The sequence below is a fragment of the Macrotis lagotis genome, chromosome 7, assembly GCF_037893015.1.
Source record: "Macrotis lagotis isolate mMagLag1 chromosome 7, bilby.v1.9.chrom.fasta, whole genome shotgun sequence".
NCBI classification, from domain to species: Eukaryota; Metazoa; Chordata; class Mammalia; order Peramelemorphia; family Peramelidae; genus Macrotis; species Macrotis lagotis.
This window is the reverse complement of record NC_133664.1, coordinates 137,390,446-137,407,344: the sequence shown is the minus strand read 5'-3', so window position 1 is coordinate 137,407,344 and position 16,899 is coordinate 137,390,446. Positions and strand designations below refer to the sequence as shown.

Below are 16,899 nucleotides of genomic sequence, written 5' to 3'. Positions count from 1 at the left end.
CATACTAATTTTCTCTCCTGTAAAATCTTCACTTGAATCTTCTGACATTTACACAATTGAATTATTGTACATTCAACTTTGGGGGCATTTACTATGTACCATTTTTAAGACTTTGATCTTAAACAATGACTAAGGCTGCAAATAACACCTTAACCTAAAGCACTGCTTTTCTTTCAAATTGATCATAGGACTTCCTCTAATAACACCAATTCAATTGGAAAGAGAGATCATTTGCATTTTTACAGGATCCCAATAAAGGTATGTAACACAACCAGGGAGTTATGGAATAAGAAGGAAAGAAAATACAAGCCTCCAACCTAAGTGGAATCTTTCTATTTGGCCACAAACTAAAAACCAACCCCAGTCTGATTTGGATATCTTTCCCCCATGTTATGAGCATTAGGAAATATTTCCAAATAACCCACACATTTCCTACTAAAATCTCTACCCACAAATTCCAAGAAGAGGAGGAGATTTAAGGAATGACTCTGCTTCTTATTTCCTTTCCTTCATGCTCCAGTCCCCAATAAAGGTCTTTTGAATGTCAAGGGAACTTTTCTTTAATTCCTAAGAGTAATCTGCAAAAACCCCTCTCTATCAATATAAACATGTAGAAATATTTTATCCCCAACAAATCATTTGAGAAGAAGCTGCATTAAAGGAACACACCTTAAGGCCTTTTGATGCAGCTATATGGGCAGCAGTCCAGCCTTCTTTGTCAGCATGGTTGATGAGATCTGTAGGAACAACAGGCTTGGCTCTACAGTTGGAATTCTCCTCTCTGCAATCCAAGTCAAAAAAGCCTGAATCTGGCTCCATATCACTCATAAGGTTTCCATTATTAGGTACCCCATAGTACATAAGGAGCTTCAGGCCGTCCACATTACCAGAATCCACAGCAGCATGAATTGGGGTCCAACCATCCTGAAAATAAAAATTCAAGGTGGGGAAAATTTATAAAATAGTCTACTATATTATTTATCCAAGTCCCGTTCCAAGTTCATCTTTAATGAGCTTTTAGGATGTGTTTGTAAGCTAGAAAAGTATGAGTTCCAATCATGTCTAGCAGGATGGGCTGAAGTGATTTGGCCTTAGTTAGTTATGTTTCCCATTTTGCCATGATAAAAATTGTCTCCCATTTTTCCACTTCAGACAAAGAAGTCTATTAGAGAACAACCAGATGAGCAATGGCTAGTATCAAAAACATTTCCAAATGAGAACACAATCAGAGCAATAGGATGCTGAAAGGACTGGAAACAGTGCAACCTAAGAAGTTGAAGAATTGTGGAAGTTTAGGTTGAACAAATGATAGTGTTCATATGTAGAAGGGGTATCCTGATAGCTATTTTCAAGTATTTGAAGGATAGTTAAGAAGGATTTGGCTGATATATTTTGCCCCAGAAGGCAAGATAACTAAGAACAATGAATGGAAGCTGCAAGCTGCTTTTAGCATAAAGGAAAAATCCTACAAGAATGAGAGCCCTACACAATTGGTATGAGTTGCTGGAATAGGGAGTGAGTTCCCCGTCTCTGAATGATTTCCAGCAAATTTCTGTTCATTTATAGGTTAGATTTGATAAGCCCCTTCTGAAAACCCCTTCTAAAATTCTAAAATTTATTCACAATATCTTGCTATTATTTAGAATACAAGAATAACTTGTATTCTTTGAGAAAAGAAACTATCTTTTTTTTAAGGGTTTTTTTTTTCCAAGGCAATGCGGTTAAGTGGTTTGCCCAAGACCACACAGCTAGGTAATTATTAAGTATCTGAGGCCAGATTTGAACTCAGGCACTCCTGACTCCAAGGTCACCTAGGTGCCACTTAGCTGTCCCTAGAAACTATCTTTTTTTAAAAAAAATAGCTATCACCTAATAGAGTAGGTGATTAATAAATTGAATAAAAAAACTGAAAATGGATGTTTTTACCTCTCCCTGTTCTTTTAGCTGCTAATCCTAGATGAAGTCAGTAGATAAGAAAAGACCAAAGCTAGAGGGGAACTCAGTAAATGAGTCAACATTCTTCATGTTCCAGGTAAGTTAATAACATCATGATTCAGTCTTTGTCAAGTTGCTAATACTGTTCTCAGCAGTGAGGCACAAGGCAAAGAGCCTATCCCTGACAACTAGAATGACATGGTCTCAAAGCCTACACTTAGGGCAATGTGAACAATAGCAAATTCTTTCTCCTCATCAATTTATAAGATGTAGATAATATGAGCATTATCTACCCCAGAAGCAAGTTGTTATATGAATGAAATAATGTATGCCAAGTGCTTTGTAAGCCCTCAAGATTTATAGAGAGATAAGCTATTATTTTTTTTTGGTGGGGGGGGGAAGAGGTTATTAACATTTCTTTCAAAAAGTTAGTGTTAGCTCTTTCTTGGATTACTTTATTGAAGGTAAGCAACTGCTCCTAGAAAAATATCTCATCTTCCAATCTCCTTTAATATGTCCTTATATTAAAAGGCTAAAGTAAGACTTAATTACTCCTCTCAGTCCCATGATTTGCACTATTTTATCAATCTGTATGCTTCAGATTCTTTACCCTCAAGGTGCCCCACACTATTGATATCTTAAATGATTTATCCCCTGCTCTCCAAAACTAAGAAAGCTTGATAATGCATTATTTTCATATAATCATCCTATAGTTCATTTACTTTCATTTCTAAATCAGAATTAAGGGGCAGTTAGGTGATGCAGCAGGCAAAGCAGTTTTTTTTGTGGGTCATTTTTCAGTTATGTTTAACTTTTTAAAATTTTTCTTGGCAAAGAGACTGGAATGAGGCAAACAGGGTTAAGTGACTTGCCCAGGGTCACACAATTAATAGAGAGAGTGCCAGGTATGAAATAAAAAGACTCATCTTTCTGAGTTCTGTTTGCCTCAGTTTCTCATCTGTAAAACTAGTTGGAGGAGGAAACAGCAAACCACTCTAGTACCTCTATCAAGGAAAACCCAATATGGGGTCACGGACCGAAATGAGTGAATAACAACAACCTCCTGAACTAACCATTATAGACTAAATTACAAAAGGAAAATAATTAAATGAAGTCACCAAAATTCTAAAAATGTAAATGCAAAAAATTCTATTGAAAGAAATCTACAGAATATGTGAACTGAAATGGTCAGCTCAGCCCTAACATCTCTCCTTAGCATCACCTGCTTCCCATTAGCTTAGATGATTTCATAAAATCACTTTGGATTTTTCTTTATTCCTCATTTGTTACATTCAATCAAATATCAAGACCTGTTCATTCTACTTCTAATGTTTTATATCTGCTTCCCCTGTACTAATAGAATAGTTTCCTAATTAGGTTCCCTTTCTTTAATTCATCCTTCACAAATACCTTTGCCAAAATATATGTATATGATGAACATCATAGAATCATAGATTGAGAGCTGGAAGGAATATGAGAAACCACTGAATCCAATTCTCTCATTTTAAAGATAAGGAAGATGAAGCCCAGAGAGAATAAATAAGTTGCTCAGGATCACATGTATCTGAAACAGGATTTGAATCCAAATCTTCTCAACTCTCCATCTAGGGCCCTAGTCATGCCATATCAAACCCTTAGGGTTCATGAACAAAATCCCTAAGCTAATGTTGAAAAAAGTTTTTTAGTCTCTTTCCCATCAACAATTGTAACCACATTTCACACTTTGTGTACTCTTCATTCCAGTAATAGTGAACTCCTCTTCCCTTTGGACATACAGGTAAGTTATCTCTTATACCTAGAAATCACTCTCCCCCCCCCTTTTCTATCTTTTATTCCCTAAAGTTTCAGCTCAGACCAGCTCCTTCATGATATCTTCCCTGATTCCCCCAGCTGAAGGGGTTCTGACCTTCACTGAATTTTTTTTTAGGACAATTAACAATAACAACCAAGAACACTTCTCTATGTATCTCTTCTTTGCCTCTATTATATTTTACCTTTTTCATATTTAGTTGTCTAGACTGTAAATTTCATTAAAGGGGTAGGAGAGGTATTATTGGTCTTTGTGCATATTGCCTGCTCATAGAATATAAATAAATATTTTCTGCATTGAATTAGTATGGTATAACGACATTTTTTAGCACTAAGTTTCCCAAGACACATTATGACACTCTTGATAAAGGGGAGCAGTGGTACAACTCAAAAAGTTTTATAAAATCCTCCCAGGGACAGCTAGGTAATGCAGAGGATAGAATGCCATGGCCTGGTGTCAGAGAGAACTCAATTCAAATCAACCTGGGACATTCACTATCTACATCAACCCTGGGCAAATCATTTAACTTCTATTTGCCTCAATTGTCTCATCTGCAAAATGAGAATAATTATAACATTCCTCTTATTATTAGGAAAGAAATCTGATGTAAATGAGAATTGTTTTTTATTATTAAATAATAGTAATAATAATTTTTACTTACACTGGTTTTTACATTTCGTTCTGTTCCAGCTTCCAACAACAGTTTAATACATTCATTATTTCCATTTTTACAGGCCAGGTATAGAGGTGTTTGTCCTCCTTCAGCAGCATGGTTAATGTCAGCATGATATGCAATTAGTAATTCTGCACACCTAAACATGAAAGTGAAATGAAAAAAAATTCTGTCTTTGAAAGCAAATGCATTATATGGTAAGGGTATTAAAATGAAAAAAGCAATGTCAAGTAATGGTGTACTAAAATGTATTCATTATTAATATGATGCTTATGGTCTGATATGCTATATGGTCAAATTTATTTTACAAGTTAATAGGCACACAATAGTTACAAATAAAAATAAAACTGGGGAATATACCTTATTTAGGCTGAGGAAAAATCTCAAACAAAAAATCATTTAGAGTCATGAAAATAAAAAAAATAAGCTGTGAAATTAGCAATTTTAATAAAATATGACAACCTAGCCCAAAACTTTAGGATCGTAGCTTTTTTTGCATTTAAAAATATTTAAAATAGTAGTTTTTGGAAGAATAAATCTTTTTATGTTTAATTTATAATTGTTATGTGAAATCGTTCCAGTTTGTAATTCAAAAGAGTAAAGCCTCTACGAAGTCAATGTGCTGATTATATCATATGAGAGATGAGGATGAGGGACAAAGAGTGATACCACATAACTCCACTATAAAAGGGAGAGAAAAGAGATTTGCTCTATCAAGAGGAAGGTTGAGTTCTCTGAATCAAGAAGGAATAAGACTGTAAATTCTAGATGGAAGGTGAAAATACATTTAATCTTCTTACTACACCTCTGTCTCCTGCTGAAACCCTTTACTTGGCACTGTTTAGTTTATTAAGTTTTGCCATGTAAAGAGGTTTAGTATCTTATTATTCTAAATGTATTTATTTCCCCAATACAATGGGGTGTGTACTTTGAGTCTTAAATATAACTGCACCAAGACTATTGTGCATAGGTCTTATCATGGGTCACCTGGAGGTAGAAACTAGAGGTAAGAACATAATAGGGAGATTAGAAAGTCCCAATGAGGACACAAAACTCTAGCTTCCTTCCATACATGGATCGTGGTCTTTTTGTAGATCTTCCCAATTTTTAGAAAATTTTCCCCTTTGGAAACTGCTTTCTACCTCCATGCCCTGCTGTATCCCCCTTCTGTAGAATGTAAAATCTGAAGGAACCATTTCAGTTTCTGTTTCTCAGAGATCTAGAAGTATCTTGCAAATAGTAGGAACTTAATAAATGTTAAATTGAATTGAATTTTTATACCCCCAAAAGCACTTTCTCTGCAACTGATTTTCAAAGTCTCTTTGAAGATAATTATATTAGGCAGGTTGTATTAGAAGGTTGAAAAATGACTAAAGATATAATGCCAAGGAACCATCTTTTGAAATTTTCCTGCTTAATTAATTATATACATATATATATATATATTAAATAAGAATTTATGTATCAAAATTTCAAGTTCCATAAATAAAAAGGTTCTAAAGTAATCTTTACTAAACTTAAAGGACAAAAAATATTCATGTTTCCTTTATTTCTCATAATGACCATCAGCTTTACAGTCATCATATACAGAGAAAGCTGGGTAAATAATTGTATTCTATTTTCAACATGAAAATATTGTACCCTAAATTATACCAGTTATTCAGATAACCTAATAATCTTACAGAGGCAAGCACTCCTAAGGTCATATGTATTTTGAGGAATTCATAATTATTGCTTCTGGCTTTATGTTGACCCCTTTCAGAAAAGTCAAGTTCCTGTTTCATGGTTTAAAAATAAAAACTCAAAACAGGATGAATAGTTGGGATGTAATTCTGAGTAAAATATCTGTTACCATAAGTGCTCTTCAACTGCTACAACATAATCACAAATGCTTTAAAGGTCAAGATCAGTGCAAATAAATATTTGTTTTCCTTTAAAAAATAATAATACTGCAAGTGATTTTTTATTCTGATGGGTCCCTTCAACACTTTATAGTGAGCACTACAAAATGGAATATGCTAACATAAAATATCTAAGGTAGCTATGGCTCTAGAAATGTCTAATTCATGTTAAATGTTGAACTAGGATGTCTATGTGTTCAAATATTGCAGTAGAAGAAGTTTTGGTTCCTTTGGGTTTATTTCTTTGCATTTAAGCCCTCATTCACTTAACATATTTGTTTGGTATTGACTTACATTTGGCTGGAACTCAAATGTGTAAGTAAATTGAAGGATGGGGCTCTTTTCATAAAAGAGAGAAATCTTAGAATATCACTTACTTGAAATGTCCCTGAGCAGCTGCTGAACACAAGGGTGTGAAGCCATTTTTATCAGCAGTATTAACTTGTGCTTCTGCATTCAGCAGCAATCTCACACAGTCTAAAGATTTTAACAGAAAACTACTTTAATGCCTCTAATTTGGAAGTTATGAAAAAATACACCCCCCCCAATGATATCCATGCTAAGGATATTTTCTAAAACCCACAGGTCCTGTGGATGAGCTGTTAGTCTGATAGACATGTCATGATGGATTTCTCATAACCTACATAGAAGTAGCTTCAAGGAACACTCAAATTCTCTTTCCCAATGTGACAACACAATTGAGCATTAAATCAAAATGGGAATGTTCTGTTTAAGTCTAAAACAATGCCCTCTGGTTTTAATTACTTTTCTTGATGATATGATAATAGTTGAAAATACCAGGGCTCACAAAAAAGGGCTCAAGTAACTCTGCCTTCCCCTTCCCTACTTTGTACCCTCATTTAGACATATTTTTCTGGTTGTTTTGAGAAGGGTTAGATATAGACAGTTGTCACATAAATTGAAGTCATCCTTTCACATTGTGGTTTAATAGATCTTATCACAATCAACTCATTGAAAACCTCTTCACTAAGAATAAGTATTATGCATCATCATGTATTGTGGCATTCCTTGAAGTATTTGATATTTATCTTGAAATCATTTGGAGTTGCTTCTGATTTTTAATTTATATCGTGCTTTATTTCCCCACCAGTCAATAAGTTTCCTAAAGTCAGAGACTAGTTTCTTAAATTTCTGACTCCCTCTAACTCCTAGAAGAGCACACTACACTGAGTGAACATCTCCACTTGTTGCCACATGTATATTCTATCTCAAAATGCATGCCTTCTTCTCAGGGAGGGAGACGGTGATCGAGGGAGGGAATTTTGAACTCAAAAATTATAAAAAACAAATGTTAAAATTGTTTTTAAGTGTAATTGAGGAAAAATAAAATAAAAACATTCTTTAAATAAATAAATACTTGTTGACTATTGAATTTCAACCAAGCTCTTGGCACTGTTAAAATAGTTCAGCATCAGAAGTCAGCATGATTTTATCAGTGGAAATGATACTAAAGAAGGATTAATATCTACTTTGCCACCATACTCTAAGAACCTGGGGCCTTGCCATCTGACTTGTAGTTGGAACCATCTTTCTGTGTTTTCTTCTTAACAGAGACTGTCCTGCCTTTCTACTTCTATCACTAGCATGTAGTTCAGTACTTTGCACATTGTAAAAGCTGTTTTAGTTATTTTATTCATAACAAGAAAAACTAAAAGTACTTACTAAGTATCATCTGGGTCAGGTCCTCTAGTCTAAAGCTCTGATTCAAAACAATACTCTTATTTTGGGAAGTCTCTTAGAGAAACTCTAATATTATCAAAAAATGCTCTCCTATTTGAATGTTTTAAAGTATAAGGGGGTAAAACTTAAAAAAAACCTCCTAGTTATCTGAATTACACTGTAATCATCTAAACTATATAGTTAATGCTAATTTATACATCCATGAATGCTGCAGCAGTAACCATGATAACATAGTATGGTGTGATATACTTGACTATGGTCTTATTTTTAGAAAGAACAAAAATAATTCACAGATTTTATCACCATACCATTCTGACTAATTATCACATTCAATCCTCCTAAAAAACCCAAACATCTAATTAACTATCCCCTTTGCTAAGTTGCTCTAATACACCAGAACTAGAACCTTTTCTAACTTTTAAAAATGATATTATTTAATCAGAAGTTAGAGAGGGCCTAAAACCTTTGCTTTAGTACCCATCAATTTCTTGTTATGTTGAGCAATTTCTGGCTATTTATTCAAAGATATCATAGATGGAATGATTTATTGAACTAGAAATGTACTTTGCATTGACAAGTTTTTAAAGTTAGTCCTACAGAATTCATTGGTGTTGGGAATTAAGAGGACAGAACTTGTTTTTCCATTAACTGGCAAAAGGAAAGGTATTTGGGAATAGACATACATATATATATATATACATATATATATGTATATATATATATGAGTATATATATATATATACAAAGATATAGATCTATATTCAGTTTCTCTTCCACGGAAATTTGTTACAAGGATCAAAGATATAAATGTATGCTAAAATAACAAACGATAGTAGAAACAAAATATTCTTTTATATCTAAATTGTTCTATCCCTTTAGAGATGTGAATACCTGAGGGAAGTATTGAGATATCTCATTCTTTACCTGTATGTCCATTCTTAGCAGCAGAATACAAGGCAGAAGAGCCATCTTCACAGGAGTAATTAATGTCCAGTCCTTCTTCATTAAGCAGCATTGATAATAAAGTGACATTTCCCTGGGCAGCAGCTTGCTGAAGAAGGGTGGACCTGCCAGCCAGGGAGGCAGGACCACCACTCATTAGCAAAGGGGTTAGGGAGGGTGACCAGCCTGTGAGTTAAAGTGACCCAAGTTAGATGGGGAGGTGAAAGAAAATGTGCACACTCAACACACACCCACACCCACACCCACACACACACACACACACACACCCAACAGGGGGATATACAATTTCTAACACTAATTGGTCTGTTAAGATTTATTTAGTCTCAATTGTTATTTCACTCCTTTTTTATCAGTCATGAATTTAATCTGCACACAGTGGTGATAGGTTATTTTTAGTTAAGAAAGTCTCAGTTTATTATTATCACAGGTTAATGTAATGAGCAATTTTAGAAAACATCACAGATACTAATTCTAAAATTCCTTTTCCAAATTCCAGTGCTAGTCAAATATGAAAAACAGAACATTTGTGTCTGTTCTATTTTTTAATTCAAGATTTTAAAGTGAGATTGCAGATATCAAAATATATTTATAATATAAAATGAAGGGCCTTTTTCTCTCTTTGCTTGAGCCCCTCACAGTAATCGCAAAATGTGACATTTTCCAGCACCAAGCACTGCTAAGGACTTCGAATATATACCTTTAAATTCTCAGTTTGGAAATAAGATCTAAATAAAGTAGGAAATACACATGATCTACAACTTAAACATATATTCACTATACCTCAAAATATATAAGAATTATTTTGTCAGTTGATAACTATCTGGAAAAAGCTTAAGTTATCCAACAAAATAGGTCAGAATATAGAAAAGAGTTTTAATAGAAATTTTGAGAGTTATCTTAGTTAGATAGTCTTTATCAGTATTTCGCAGCCTTAGAAAAGAATTTGTTGAGTGTGTGAAGCCTGCTAATAATGCTATGGAAAACTTTCTGAACTCTTCCTTGGTCAAAAGGCTGTAAAAACAAAAAGGGAAAGTATAAATGCTTAATGTGAAACTATTATTTAGGAATTCTGTGCAAACTTCCAAATGAATAAATTTTACAGTTACTCTCCCAGAAAACTCATTGCACAACACCCCTAATGTGCATATGTATTTGCTATTTTCAAATATCTGACTGGAATACCCTGACAAACTATAAAATATATTAGCAAATTTTATACTTCTGTTATAGTATATAAGAATAATGGTATGCCTATGTATGCAGACATTATAGCTATTTGGTTCTTACACTTGATTGGTTGATTTCACTAGCTCACAAGGTGAAATGTGTCTTTAAATTATTTCTATTTTCAAAAGAAAATTATTTTCCTTGCTAGAAAACATAAAGGAACAGAAGCCATATGTATAATTTAAGCTACTATATTGCTTCAAATTAAAATCTGGGTATTAATTTAGGTTCATTAATTATGTATGGCTTTAATCTTTAGTAGATTACAATGCCATACAGAACCCATGTATTTGTAAAATTAAATATTTATGAAAACCTTATAATCCTTTCTCCAGATAAATACTTTTAACTATTTTGATCCTAGAGAATTCTCTCCTTTATGGAATTATCTCATTATATTTCTTTAAACCATCAAAATTTAAATCAGGTAGATCTTTTACTGATTCACAAAAAAAATTACAGAGATGAAAGTTACACACTGGAGACATTAACTATGCAACAGGATATAAACAATAGCAAGGAATAGCTTGGCCCCAAACCAGATTCCTTGGACTGTCTCACTATAATCATCTTTAATAAACTATAAAATTTAGTCCAAGTACTCTTGGATCTAATCCAAGGGATTTATGTTATAGAAGGTTGTTATGAACCTGAAGGCTCCTAGGGAGCACTAACATTACTTGATTTGCCTTTTACTTTAAAGCTAATCTTCTTTTGAACTACTACAAAATAAACATTTTAACAATGGCCTTTTAATGTAAACTACTCTTCTCCTTTCAGTTGTGGTTTCCTGAGAATAGAGTGCATTTCAAATGTAAGCATCAGAAAGATAAAAGTTTTTTTTTGTTTTGTTTTGTTTTTAAGCAGCAATGTTTTTCTTGAGTCTTTGTATAAATGAACAGTCTCACAATTAGCAGCCAGGCAGATTTGAAAGAGGAACATATTTTAATCATACTCTCTAATTGTTTTTAAAGGTAGAAGCACATTTTAAAGACCTTTTTACAAAGTAATTAAAAAATATGCAGGCTGACTATCATCATGTTTTAACATAAGGTGAAATTTCATACCTTAACTATGGTTTTTGAAAAAGTAGATAAATATTTAAGTATTTTAATGAAATCAATTGAAACATAATAGATGGAACCCTTCTAAAGAAAAGTGAAAGTCTTTTCCACAGAAAGTTTATTTTCCATTTAAAATTCCTATACATTGATAAAAATGGTAGGTTTTAACTGATTTGTAAATTATATCCAGGAAATGACAGAATAGGATATTTTAGTAGTGTTAGGAAAGGTCAGTTTCATACTGGAAAGTTAGTACACGTGAAGCCACTGTGAAAGTTTGCAAAAGCATGCAATGAAGGAAGGGCATGAGGACAGAAAACAGCTTCTGGCACCAGCTTCAGAATGTGGAGGTGGTTAATTTCATTTGAGTCTCTTTTTTTCTGATTTAGTCCCTAGGCCAATCACATACAAAGAATAGAGAAATTAAATGAACTAAATTGTGATATAGAAGAATACCAAACAAAGAAAATGGAAAGGAAAAAAATGCTAAGGGTATGGAAATTCAATAGCCTGGAGTAATTTCTATTTTAAATATTTGTTTATCTGTCAAATGAAATATGCTTCTTGGGGGACCTGAACCATTAGAAGAACTTTCATTCTTCTCAGAAGTGCTTCAACTATTTCCTCCTGAGAATATTGCTAATAAAGAATTACATTAATTTGCAGTACACTGTGTTCATTATGAATGCTGTTGTTTTATTTCAACTGGCCATGTGATATAATTGTATCTCCTACTGAAAATAACCTTCTGAGATTAAAAAATACTAATTAGGGGCAATATATAGGCAATATATAATGGAGTATAGTGGAATAATAGCTGTTCTCAGTAATGATATCATAAGCAGTATATATATATATATATATATATATATATATATATATATAGAGAGAGAGAGAGAGAGAGAGAGAGAGAGAGAGAGCAGGTTCATGACTGCTCTCTGGGGAAGGGATAGGGAAAAAGAAAGAATGTTCCCTAGTTTAAAAGAGTAGGCTGGAGGAATCTGTCTTGTTTTTTGCAGTAAGAAAGGGATTGACCTATATGGATAGTATTTTAAAAATCATAGATTTACACTGAAAATTTCAAGTTAATCTACATGTAGGGATGATTTATATCCTATAACACATGGTGGCAAATTCAGAGCTAAACACAACAAAAGACCGTTGTGCTGTGCTCTTCAATTCTGTTCTGGGAATGCCAAAAAAAAACAAAAGGAGGACATCGATGGAGAAGCTAGTTTAGCTAATCTTGAGCTGTTGCTATTGCTGCTCTGGCCCTCTCCCTTATAAGTTCTATTCTTCAGCTATAAGTGAGGTAGTTTTTCAAAGGATGGAGAATTGAAGCACTGCAGGTGATGTCTGTTGTCTAGTACTATATCCTATTATTTATAAAAATCATTCTTAGAGATTCACTACTACTCGTGAAAGTCATCGCTTTTAGAGAACAAATACTCAAAGAACTAAGACTTGGCTAAAAACAAAACAAAAGAAACTTCTACAATGTGACATCAGGTCATGAACCACTTGGGCACATCCTTCCTATGCCCCAGGGCCACAGGAGTACAGCAGAGAGACCAGGCAAAAGTAGAAAATGTGACTAGAACAATGGGACTATTTATATGGCACAGGGGAATGAACACTGGGTTGGATTCCGACTATGATACTTAATATCTGTGTGACCTTGAGAAGTCAGTTAACCACTAAAGATCCCATGTCCTTCTTGCAACATGTCATTTTTGGACTAGATGCTCCCTCAGGCAACTTCTAGTTCTAAAACTAAAATATTATGAAAATTAAACATATATGAGTATTATTCTTTAAAGTAGACCCTTGGGGGCAGCTAGATGTCACAATGGATACAGCACCAGCCCTAGAGTCAGGAGTACCTGAGTTCAAATTCAGTCTCAGACACTTAATAATTACCTAGCTGTGTGGCCTTCGGCAAGCCACTTAACTCCATTTGCCTTGCAAAAACCTAAAAAAAAAAATAAAGTAGAACCTTGGGAAGCTAAGCAATGTTTCTATGGGTGAGGGATGCCATATTTTTTATAAAAATATTTTAATATAATTATCAACAGATACAAACATTGTAATATGCAAAGAACACAAAGGAGCAGTTTCATTACCACCATGCTATATAAATTTAGCAGATATATAGGATCATATTTCTAAAGCTGGAAAGGACCTCAAGCCTTTTAGATCTGCTATTTTACAGATCAACAAACTGAGGCCTTAAGTCACAGACAATAACTGTCAGAGGTAGAATCTGAGTTTGTGTCTTTGGACTCTTAAAACAGTGTTCTTTCCACTATATCATGCTCTTCTTAAGAAGCTATATACTTTCCCCAAAATGCTACTTGCCATTACTCAAAATATTTTCAGAATGTCTCTTTGAAACCTGCCCCCAAAGTCTTAGACCTTTACTTTGCATAACTCATAAGTAGCAAGTTTTCATAGTCAAGGCTTGGGGAAGAAGGGAGTTAGATGTTGAGAAACATCAAAATGGCAACTAGAACCATGTTTGACACATATAGGTGATCAGTCCTAATCTCAAAAACTGGGAACAAAAATGGGATGTGCTATCATAAAAAGAGACAGATTTTCTTTTGTGGATTATCACTAACTAGCAAACATTTTTTTTTCCCAAAGAGTCAATCTAAAAATCATTCTGAACAGCATCATTTCATAAAATATGTCACCACCCAAGATCTGAAAGGGATAATATTAATTTGGAAATACAAATTTTGATATACTCTTTTAGAAATCAATGTCTCATTACCTTATCATTACTTAAGTGGACAACATAGCTTCAGAGTGAGAAGGGCCCTTGAAGGCAATTTAATCCAACTCCCTCATTTTGTAGCTGGAAAACTTATGCCCAGAGAAGTTAACTGATTTGCTCAGGGCCAAACAAATCCAGTTAGAAATTATCTGAGGAAAGATTTGAATGTAAGCCTTTTTCATTTCAAGGCCAGCATTGTATCTGGTAATCTATAGAATCTATAGTCTTTTTCCCAAGTCCCCATAATAATTTATATGGAGTGTGGAAGAGACTATATAGCACTTCCCTTCAATTCCAGAAATTGTCCAGAAATTATACTTTCCTTGGTATATTCCAAAATATTAGGAAGTCCATCTGTGATAAATTATTGGAAGGAATGTAGTGTCAAATAATCTAAACTTAAATCAAAGGTGTATAAATGTATTTCCTTTTGTAAAACATTTACAAAAAATTGTAAAACTTAAATGGTAATACTACCCCCACCCCCCAAAAAATTATGGAGAATTGATCTTTGGATCTAAAAAAACTGGGTTTATACCCTGCCTTTAAACACAAGCTTTGGAACCCTGGACAATTCTCTTAACCTCTCATTTCCTTCATGTAACTTTTTAATACTATTACCTGTTTATTTGCATTGGTAGAGTTTTCTAATCATTAGCTCCCTAAAGTGATCAAATTAAAGGCTTAGATTAAAAACAAAAAACAGAACCAGTCCAATTTCTAAACAGCTCTAGTTTGTGTTCTCTAATTGGTAATAGTAGAAAGTGTCATTACTTTTAGAATTCAAAGACATGTCATTATATTAACTATATTAACTAAAACCAAGGTTTACAAACTAAGTGTGTTAAGGAAAACTTTTCATCTTTCCTGTTGTTTCAAGTGCCCAAAACAAGAATCTCTGTGTTCCAAACCACTATTTTTAGATTTGTTTTTAAAGAAGAGAAATTTAACAAGAGACTAGATTTTATTTGGCAAGATGAATCGCCATATCCTTGAACCTTCAAAGAATAAAAGAAATAAGAAAAAATAAGAAAGGGGAAAAGGAAAGAAAGAAAAAATATCACAAATGTCAACTGAAATCAAAAAGGAAAGATTTCAAGACATTGTATAGGAAGTTGAAGCAACTGAGAGACCAATTGTACAGGACAGAAAACATTCTCAAGAGAGGTTGCAATATTTCAATCCCTTTACCTGATGCTGTTACCAGGAGGCTGTCTGAGGCACATGGTCTACAGGATGAGGCACTAACGGGGTTTATGGAAGAACTACAGGCAATGGTGGTGGGAATGACAAGGGGATTTTCTGAACATGCAGGTTGGTTCAGTCCAGGGGTTTCAGAAGGCCAGGCACCCACCTGAGAAGTGGCCATGGCTGAAATGGCACAGCCTGCAGGTGCCACAGTTAAATCTATGGTTGGTTTTGGTGGCAGCTGAGGGGAGGGTGACTTAGAAAGGTTTTCCTCATTTATTACCCTAATTCCTTGTGGTGAACTGGAAGGAGATGAAGCCGAGGTTTTGTTATCAACTTTGGCCCCTGAATTAGAGGATCTGCTGCTATCCATAATAACTTTGATTTGAGGGTGTGGTGGTGAAGGAGTTTGGGAGAGCCCTGGCTTTTTTGGAGGGATGGGAGGAGGATTTCCACGGTCAACTCTTGGGGCACTGGGAGTCTTTAAACTCATCCTACCAACAGGGGGACAGGTGCCAGCTTCTACTGGATGGGGTGCTCCAGGTCTCACGGGAGACCCTGCTTGAGGGCTTGTAAATCTTGAGAGTGCTTGGGTTACAGTATTCCGAGCTAGCTGTTTGGCTACTAGGTTGTCGCGACTTGTGGGAGAGACATCTCTTGATGGAGGGCTTTGGGTAGTATTTCCATTTTGGTCCTGGTCATTGGCATTGCCCTGAAATCTAAATCTAGCTGCTTGGACACGTGGATTTGGACCTGGATGCAAAGATGCATTGGCACATGGTGAATGGGAACTGTGCATAGATGAAGCTAGTGAATAGTTCTGAGAAGCTATGCTTGGTGCTGAAGAGGTGGGAGGGGAATTACTAGGAAGAGGGGATGTGCTACTTGATAAAACTGGTGTTGAGCCAGTACTTGGTCCATTTTCCTCGATTCTGTTTGGACTTGGAGGTGGGATAGTAGGTGTAGGGGGAGCAATCAAATCACTGTAGGAAGACTGCCTGTCAATAACTGGCTTTACAAAAGCAGTATTGGCGCAAACACTTCCTTTTGCACTGCCAGAAATGAGGGGACTTGCTGTTGAAGGTTTTACAGGGACAGTCAAAGGCAACTTCTTAGTGTGGTCAGTACTATCCACAACTGTGTCAGTCTGGCAGGCAACAGACATTGATGAAGACCCTTCTGTTCCCACAGATATAGAAACCAAGCGTTTGTCTTTTGTCTTGCGGGGAAGAGAAAGGCTTGGTTTGCTATCATTGCCCCTCTTCAGTTGCTCGATCATTTTTTTCATCTTGTCTATCTCTTCTTTGAGGTCAGTTGTGTGTGCTTCTTCTCTGTTAAGCTTGGCCCGGAGTTGCTCCCTCTCTGTGTCAAATTCGGAGAGCTGTTTCTCCATCTGTGCTTCCATCTCTGCACTTCTTTGTTTCTCTGCAGAAAGTGCTTCTTCTAATTGATTTGTCTTTTTCTTTTCCTCTTCAAGACTGGCCATGACTTCTTCCAGCTTCTGAGCTTCCTCTATGATTTTACCAGATAACTGTTTGCACTCCTTGACCAGCATTAAGACAACATGTTTATTTTTGCCACGTTCATCCTCAAGGCGAGCAGATAACTTCTTATGCTCCTGCTCCAGTGTCTGTAATTGCAGCTTTTCCATTTCCAGC

General features: G+C 34.9%; 1 protein-coding gene across 2 annotated transcripts in view; it reads right to left on the bottom strand.

The window, feature by feature from the left end:
- LOC141493023 (cortactin-binding protein 2-like) overlaps window positions 1-16,899 on the bottom strand; it is a 132,611-nt gene that overhangs the window by 99,244 nt on the left and 16,468 nt on the right. For both annotated transcript variants that reach the window (XM_074193845.1, XM_074193846.1), the window contains exons 2-6: window positions 15,245-16,898; window positions 8,945-9,148; window positions 6,697-6,796; window positions 4,407-4,557; window positions 670-924 (exon numbers count right to left, since the gene is read on the bottom strand). In XM_074193845.1, the coding sequence (XP_074049946.1) occupies window positions 670-924; window positions 4,407-4,557; window positions 6,697-6,796; window positions 8,945-9,148; window positions 15,245-16,898 (2,364 nt within the window). The remainder of the gene's footprint in view (window positions 1-669; window positions 925-4,406; window positions 4,558-6,696; window positions 6,797-8,944; window positions 9,149-15,244; window position 16,899) is intronic.